General features: G+C 43.5%; 1 protein-coding gene and 1 pseudogene across 1 annotated transcript in view; one reads left to right on the top strand and one right to left on the bottom strand.

Moving 5' to 3' along the window:
* The window catches only part of LOC118573353 (nuclear autoantigen Sp-100-like), a 77,071-nt gene extending 72,620 nt beyond the window's left edge, over positions 1-4,451 (top strand). Inside the window, exon 26 of the mRNA XM_036173650.1 lies at positions 3,522-4,451. Within this exon, the coding sequence (XP_036029543.1) occupies positions 3,522-3,650 (129 nt within the window). The 3' untranslated portion in view covers positions 3,651-4,451. The remainder of the gene's footprint in view (positions 1-3,521) is intronic.
* LOC118573095 lies at positions 496-2,021 on the bottom strand (annotated as a pseudogene).
* Positions 4,452-9,066: the final 4,615 nt, after the last annotated feature.

The following is a 9,066-nucleotide window of genomic DNA, read 5'->3' on the forward strand; positions in this document are numbered from 1 at the left end:
ATTTTTTTTTAAATAAAAAAAAAAATTGTATTTACTTAGAAACATTCAGAATGTCAACAAAACAGCTGCAATTTTTTTTGCAATTCCAGAGTGGTATTCAGTTAAGAGAACAACAATTATCTTCGTATGAGCTGCATCAGAGACAACTGAAGATGAAAAATAAATAAAACAAAACAAAAACAAAAACAAAACCCTACCGTCCCCATATATAACTAATTTCTGCTGTGCACCAACAAGAACCTGCTTTAAATTTCCATGCCAGTTTACAAGCCCAGACTGGACCAGGCGAGGTTAGCGGCTATTGAAAATACCACCAGGACAGGGCTAGCTAAAGACACATTCGGTAGTGTGTTCACTATACAAAAAAAGACACTGTACAGTTTAAAAACAAATCTTACACAGCCTTACATTTCAATTTTTTTCTTTAAAAGGTGTGAGTTGTGTACAGGGGGTTAAATGCTTTATAGACAAGAAAAAAACTGCGCTAGAACCAACTTATTCATCATCTTCTTCTTCCTCCTCTTCCTCCTCCTCTTCTTCCTCCTCTTCCTCCTCCTCCTCATCTTCCTCTTCCTGCTTTTTCTTGCTCTTTTCAGCCTTGAGACCCCCTTCTTGGCCGCATCGGGTTTTCCTTTAGCTCTGTAGGCAGCAATATCCTTCTCATACTTCTCCTTCAGCTCGGCAGCCTTCTTCTCGCAGGGCTGCTTGTCCTCCGCAGTGGTGTTGTTCCACATCTCCCCCAGCTTCTTTGCAATGTCCCCGATGGACAAGCCGGGGTGCTCTCCTTTGATTTTGGGGCGATACTCAGAACAGAACAAGAAGAAGGCCGAAGGAGGCCTCTTGGGTGCACTAGGGTCCTTGAACTTCTTGTTGGTCTCCCCTTTGGGGGGGATGTAGGTTTTCATTTCTTTCATAACGAGCCTTGTCAGCCTTTGCCATGTCTTCAGATTTCTGCTTTTCTTTAGCAGACATGGTCTCCCACCTTTCTGAGCACTTCTTGGAGAACTCTGAGAAGTTGACAGAAGTATCCGGGTGCTTCTTCTTGTGTTCCTCCCCGCAAGTTTGCACAAAGAATGCATATGAGGACATTTTGCCTCTCGGCTTCTTGGGATCTCCTTTGCCCGTGTTTAGTTGATTTTCCTCCGTGAGGCACAGAGTCACCCAGTGCCCGTCCGGCTCTCGCTTGCCCTGCGCTGTCTCTATGGAGCTCAATGTACTGCAATGGCTGTCGTAAGCCTGTATTTAAGACCTCCTCCCTCCTTCAATAAACGGCATTCAAAATAATAATAGCAATAATAATAATAATAATAGTGAGTATATTTTAATTAATTAATTTTCTATTTTAAAATTTTGTTTTCATACATTTTCACCATATTCTTTCCCTTCCCCCAACTCTTCCCAGATCATCCCCACCTCCCAATCCACTTGACTTCAGAATCTCTCCCTCTCAAAAAAAAAAGCAAAAAGCAAAAAAATAAAAATAAAAACAAACTAAAAATCAGACAAACAAACCAAGACAAAAGATAGTAAAACAATACAAAGAGTGAGCACACACACACACACACACACACACACACACACACACACAAAAGAACAAAAACCCACAGGGTCTGTTTAATGTTGACCATCTACTCCCAGGCATGGGGCCTGTCCTGGAAAGGTTGATATACCCAGTGATACTCCATTGGAGAAAACTGATATCCACTTTCCCAGCAGGTACCAATTGCAAATAGCTTTTTGAGTAGGGGTGTGACTTTGTGTTTACTTCTTCTCTGTGGTGGGGTTTTGTCTGGTTTGAACAGTTCATTTGTGTGTGAGCTCTCTTGTGTCTGGAAGATGCTGTTTTTGTACCTCCACATAGACCCCTGAGCCCTGAGGGGAGGGGTTTGATAAAGATATCCCATTTAGAGCTGAGTGCTCCAAAGTTAGTCTCTACACCTTGTCTAATCCTGAGTCTCTGTTGATTCCCATCTAAGAAGAAGCTTATCTGAGAAGTGCTAAGTGATGCTCTGACCTTCCATCTGATGGATAACAATATTAATAATACTTTAATAATAATTATAATAAATAACAGTAAATCTTTTAAAAAGTACCACAGAATTAGAAAATACCCCAGTCATTGGATGAGGTGACCTAAGATTGGGGACATGTCTTTAAAACACTTTCCCAAAGATCTGAGGGGAGACCAGAAGGAATTCTAAGCGAGCTGTAGTGAAAAGAAAGTACAGCCCAAGTCTGGAATACCAGACAGAGGTCAAGGTAGGCAACTGAGAAGGGGAAGGAGGTACTAATGAAATTGTCACGTGAGTCTTGGTCCACTGAGGCATGAAGTGGGCATGAAAACTTCATTTTGTCCAGGTGACATGAATTTGGGGTGTAAAAACTGTACTCCATTGTCTCTGATCAACCTAGGAAGAACAATTAATGTCACTCTGTTACTTTTTTATTTTAGCTCTGTAGTCAAGACCGTTCTTTGCGCCCAAATCCAGGGTGAGTGTGTGAGATGAGCTACAGCTAACTGATTCACTGCCGTTGAGTTTGCCTCCTACTCCTTCTTAGTGTTCAGCCTAACATGAATAGCGTTCTGTCAGTTCACCGTTGGTGGCTAGTTGGAGCCCTAAGAGTCTTGTAGTTAATTTTTAACTAGGCAAAGACGGCTTGCTGAAAGGACCGGCACATTTGGAAGGTCATGCTATGTAGACACAAACAGTCTTGAACTCAGAGATCCACCCGCCTCCACTTCCCCAGGCTGGGGACAAAAGGGTGCGCCCCACTGCCCTACTAGCATATCAGTTTTAAGTTGCTGCATTGAGCATCTGCCTCTTCTCCAAATTTCATAACTCCTTCTGTATCCTAATAAGTTTCCAAGGGCTTAAAAGTGCTCAAAAAAAAAAAAAAAATTAAGCCGGGCAGTGGTGGCGCACACCTTTGATCCCAGCACTCGGGAGGCAGAGGCAGGCAGATCTCTGTGAGTTCGAGGCCAGCCTGGGCTACCAAGTGAGTTCCAGGAAAGGTGCAAAGCTACACAGAGAAACCCTGTCTCGAAAAACCAAAAAAGAAAGTGCAGGGAAAAGGATGACCCCGTTAATTTCTCTCTCACCTAGCACCAACACAGTAGGAGTGGAAAAATCTCACACCACAAAAACTTTGCTTCATGTAAAATATATGAAATATACTGTATAAAGTTGCATTTCTTTAAAAAAGTGGTTACACTTTATTTACTTTGTGGATCAGTGCAGGTCACGGCTCAGGTACATAGATGGAGGTCAGGGGACAGCTTGCGGGAGTCTGTTCTCTTCCCACCATGTGGGTCCCAGGGATTGAACTCAGTCTGCCTAGCAGCAGGTGCCTTTACCCACTGAGCCATCTGGAAGCCACCCCCACACCACCACCTCAACCTCCTCTTAACTGGGTTAAACCTCCCCACTTGGACCAGTCTAAGCAAGGTTCTGGTTTTCCGGGGATTGGCTGGCCAAGTTTACCAAGCGATGGCTATCACTGATTTCCTACTTCTCTTTCAGAATAGCAAGTTCAACAACCTTGGAGTCTCAGTAGGAAGCCTATTTGAGAAGAATTTCAAAATAATTTTTTCAATCAATGATGCAAGCAAACCACCTCAGCCGTGTAAGCACACTGTCTTGTTAACATAGGCCTTTCTTTCTGTTCTCTCCACTATCCATCCCTCCAGCCATCAACAGCACAATGCTCAGAGAGCCTACCGTCCACTCCGCGCTTCTGTGTAAACACCCTGTGTAAACACCCTGCCACACTTCTGCTTCTGACTTTCTATATTTCTATATTCAATTATCTTCCTAAATAAAACTTAACGCTTGCAATGTGCACCATAATGAACCGTCAGGTGCTGAGGGAGCCCACTGAGAAGATGGCTCTGGAAGCAAGATTGTACCCTTTCCTCATTTTAAACCTAAGTATGTTTGTCTCCAAATGTCCTCCAGAGCGTCTTTTCTAAGGATGGCCTGGCCCCCCTAACCTAGTGACTGAGCAGAGAAACTAGCAAAACAGGCCAAGAGTGAAAACACTGTGCTTGGGAACAGCTAGAAGGTGAACCATTCCAACAGACTTAACAACTGTTTATCCTGTGATATAAAATGAGAACGAGTAGCCAGAAGTTCAGCCCTGGGAGCTCAGCTATGGAGAGAAAACTCAATCAGGAACTGTGGCTGACTGCTCAGTTTCCATAGACAGTTTCCATTGGTTGTTGTGAGCATCCAATTTGATGATGTTAACTCTTTGTTGCTATTTATTCTTCAACCTAGAAACCTCACCAAAGGCTAATTCTGCTCTGCCCTGGACTCCACTGGGAGCTCTGCCACCCCCTCCCACCCCAGGACTCCCCCAGTCAATTCCCCCTGGATATTTCAAGCACATGGTTAATGATATTTTCTTGTTTTTAGATTTACTCTTGTACTTTGGCTTGTTACATACTTAATAAATTCACCCATTTAAAACTGAAAGTATGGCTGTCATTGTCGATTCTCAGGACTGTGCAGAACATAATAGGGTGAATCAACAATCTCTACAAGATGCTATTTCCTATCTGAAAGTAGTGGCTCTTATAAAAAATGAAAGGAGGAGGAGGACCAGACAATGGGTGGAAGATGATTCACCCCGCAGACACCTGGCCTCTGCTCAGACTGCTAGAGTAAAGGAACAAACGTCTTCTATGTCTGAAACTGCAGTTTGCAGGGTGAGCGTGTCAGGACACAGCTCTCCAGGGACTTCCGGCATTAGCATTTAGCCTTTTACACTGGCCAGCTCTCAGGGACCTAGCAGGACACAGCAGCAGCCAAGATGTGACACTGTAGCTTGATGAGTAGTTTTGTATCCCTGGTAGTAGGTTTCTCTGCTGAAGCAATAAGCCAGATTAAGCAGAATTAAAAGTCCAGATTTAATGAGCAAAGCACTCTGCAGTGACTCTCAAGTCCCCCGAGAAGTGAGGTGGGCCCCTAGGGGAGGAGCTGCAGTTCAGCAGGCCTTCTGAAGGTCAGTGTTTGGCGAGAGAGAAGGAAGGCTGTGGTGGAGCTTCCAATGGAATATCCCAACCTTCTTGGATATATGGGTGCTAGTTCAAGTCGGGCTACTTTCTGTTGGCATGGGACGATGTGGGGAGGCGGAACCGGGAGTCAGTGGGCTCATGCTCAGAGAGAGGTGTGGGTGAAGAAGCATTCAGTTAACTGCCGTCCTGGAGGCCTCAGGGATCTGTTTCTTGAGGAAAAAGAGAAAGCAAGTTGCTAGGAGAAAAAAATAGGTTATTATCACCAGCCCTATGAAAGGGAAATGGGGAAAGTCCAGATTGCCAGTAAGATTGCCAGTAAGAGATGTTCCCTGGTTGTACTGACAAAGATGAATGAGCAAGGCAGAAGAGCAGGCAGGTCCTTCATTGGGATGATTTGGAAAACCAGAGAGTAGAGGGTCCCAGTTGCTGGACAGAACATCCATCCTAAAAAGGTGCCCACTTGAGCCGGGAGAGGTGGTACCAGCATTGATGTCTCAGGAGCTTTAGGGGATTGCATGCCAAATTGGGGGATGATGAGTTCCAGGAGTACCTGAGTCATCACATCTGCTGTTTCTCTGGAGATGGGGAGCGCCTCCATCCATCCTGTAAAGGTGTCAATAAGAGATAAGAGATAGCAGAGCGTTTTTTGTAAAGTGGGCATGTGGGTGAAGTCAACCTGCCAGTACTCACCCAGTTGGTGTCCTCTGAGTTGGTGCAGGGGCAGGCATATCTGGAGGGCCCCCTGCAGGTTAGCCTTGGCACACTTCTTTGTTTGTTTGTTTGTTTGTTTGTTTTTTTTTTGGTTTTTTTGTTTGTTTGTTTTTTTTTGGTCAGAGCTGAGGACCGAACCCAGGGCCTTGTGCTTGCTAGGCAAGTACTCTACCACTGAGCTAAATCCCCAACCCTTGGCACACTTCTTGAAGAAAGAATGGACCTGTAAAATGCCAGCTCAGTAACCAATAAGTCTCTGTCATTTTTAATAGATTTAGAAGTGCTTGGTCTGCACTTCTGCTTACTCAGGTAAAATTTATCCATCTCAGAGCTCTGATGATGTTGATGACGAGGCTAGTGATGGCTTTGTCAGTTTAACAGCAGCATCCAAGGCTTCAGAGGCCTCCTCAGTTCTCTTTGTGTGTAAAATGCGGGCCACAGGCCTCTCTCTCTCCTAGAGCTTCTACTAGGTCTAGACACAATGAACCTGTTACCACACTCAGACAAGAGATAAACTCACAGAACAAATTTCAATGTAACTTTTTACTATCCCTTTATTTAAAGGACCTCCCTCTACAATGACTGCCCTCAGTAATCAGCCACCCATATCTCCTGGTGAATGAGATAGAAAGAAGGTGTTTTATGGTGTAGAGTTTATGTGAAGATATGAAAGCTTAAGGATCTACAAAAACGTTTTAGGGTCTAAGGTGTTTTAAAACATTTTAGGGTCTAAGAAGTTTTAAGGTATGCAAATGCAAGTTATTAAGGTGTGTAAGGACCTGAATGCTAACATTTTTCTCCTCTGCTTTTTCTTTACAAAGAGTGTTTGCTGCTCAAAATCATTGGTATCCGGACAAACTCATGGTGAATGTAAAACTTTCTGTAACTCCCAAACTGTGAGGAGATCACAGGGAAAAGAAGATAAAAATCCAAGTGCTAAGAAGCTTTGTCTGAGATTTGCAACATGTACAGGCATAAAACCTCAGTTTGCTACACTGTGTCATGTATGTATTTTGGATTCAATTCTTGTTTTGAAGGTTATTAAAATCACTGAAGATATTGATCTGCTTATAGCAACATTTGGAATAACCAGCTTAAACAACAAAAAATGTATGTCTAATCAAGATGGTTGCTTGTGTTTTTCCAACTTTGTTAGACTTTTAATCACTTCAGAAAGTGAGTCATAGCAAAATTAGGACTTAGTTAAAAACTGCTTTGTGGTGGCTAGTTTTATGTTAACTTGACACAAGCCAGAGTTATTTGGAAAGAAAGATCATCAACAGAGAGAGTGCCCACACCAGAATGGCCTGCAGGGCGTATTTTTGATTGAGGAACAATATGGGAGGTCCTAGTTTATTATGGGCGGAGCCGCCCCAGGGCTGGTGGCCCTTGGTGCTGTTAGAAAGCAAGCCCCAGCAGCTCCCCTCCCCATGTCTACAACAGTTCCGGCTTCCGGGCCTTGAGCCCCCACCCTGACTTCCTTGAATGACAGTCTCCAAGCTAAACACTGAAAAGAACCCTTCCCTCCCCAAGTTGATTTTGCTCATGGTGTTTGTTTATCACAGCAATAGAAATCCTAACCAAGACATGTTTTGTTTTTGTGAGTTTCTATTTGTTTATTTGTCTAAACTTTCTCAAAATGTTATACACAATTTAGAATCACGAAACAGGCAAGGTTGTCCTTCTGTGAAGGTAAGGGGCTCAGAAAGAAAGCCAATTTTTAACTCTTACACTCCAAGGCCAGCCAGTACCTCATGGACAGGGAACCCTGCTAAGCCTCCCAGCCTCTTGATCAGACAGACCAGGGAGTCTCTAGTAGTTACATTCTGATCCTTGTACATTCCACAGGGAGGAGAATCAATGGAGAGAGACATGTTCCCTATGCCTTCAAAGGAGGGCACATGGCCATCAGGACTCTGACCTAGCCCTGCAGATAGCATGGCTGATAGAGGAAAGCCAAGGGCGTCAAGGGGTCAATTCTAAATCTCCAAGAAGAACACATATAAGAGTCTCAACAGACTTTACAAACAAGAAGATTTATCTTTGGCCACCTACATGGTCTTAAACACCCAAACGGAAAGAATAATCAAAACAACTGCCATTCAGAAAGTCAAACTTTAGCTGGGTGGTGTTGGCACACGCCTTTAATCCCAGCACTCTGGAGGCAGAAGCAGGAGGATCTCTGTGAGTTTGAGGCCAGCCTGGGCTACAGAGTGAGTTCCAGGAAGGGTGTAAAGCTACACAGAGAAACCCTGTCTTGAACACCCCCCCCCCCAAAAAAAAGGACACTGTTAAATTCTATAAAGTTACTGAGTTCACCTGTTCAAGATTAAACCCTATTTTCCAGGAAGCATTTAAAATAAAAATATATTTTAAAAGGGAGACTAGAACAATAAACCAACTGGGGACATATACTTTGTCTTCAAAAGGAACCCCAAAGGTTAGCCTCAGGTGAAAGCTGGACACAGTGCATACCTTTAATCCCAGCAGTCGGGAGGCAGAGGCAGGTAGATCTCTATGAGTTCAAGACCAGTCTGGTTTACAGAGAAAGTTCCAGGACAGCCAGGGCTATTTAGAAAGACCTCGTCTCAAAACAAAACAAAACTTGGGCCCATCAGGCAAAGTTTTTCTTGAACATTCCCTGACTCTATTAATGGATAAGCAAGTTTGTTTTTTCCATAATTTATCGAATTATTCCTGAAACATTATATCCTACACTGCTGCTCTCTGTTCCTTTGCTTGGAAGCCTCACCTGAAGAAATCCTACTCTGCCCTGGACTCTGTCTATGTGGAACCCCAAATGACTGTCTCAATAGGGCTCTGCAGTCTATGTCAGCTGGCTGTTTGAGCATCCAATTAGACGATGTTTTGCTATCTATCTATCTATCCAACCTGTTTGTCTGTCTATCACTTACTATTTATTCTTTTACTTTGGCTTGCTATATAGTTAATAAACTCACTCATTCAAAACCAGGGAAAACTAACTATCATATATATATATATATATATATATATATATATATAGAGAGAGAGAGAGAGAGAGAGAGAGAGAGAGAGAGAGAAAGAGAGAGAGTTGTGGGTCTGAGGCTCTGTGGGTCTGAGGCTCTGAAATAACCCAAGTAACCCAAGTACACACAGGAGGTCACACAAAGCAAGATTTTATTGCTGGGCGGCACAACAGAAGACCTGTCAGGGACAGCAGTACAGACTTGGGAGCTGACTGCATCTCCAAACATTCATGTCACAAATATTTAAGCACAAAACGCACAAACATCTGCGCCAGGCTGCAGTTGTATTTTCCCACCAATCAGGATTCAAAAGTTAGGGACTTTCCTAGG

This window comes from Onychomys torridus, chromosome 23 (assembly GCF_903995425.1).
Source record: "Onychomys torridus chromosome 23, mOncTor1.1, whole genome shotgun sequence".
Lineage (NCBI taxonomy): Eukaryota > Metazoa > Chordata > Mammalia > Rodentia > Cricetidae > Onychomys > Onychomys torridus.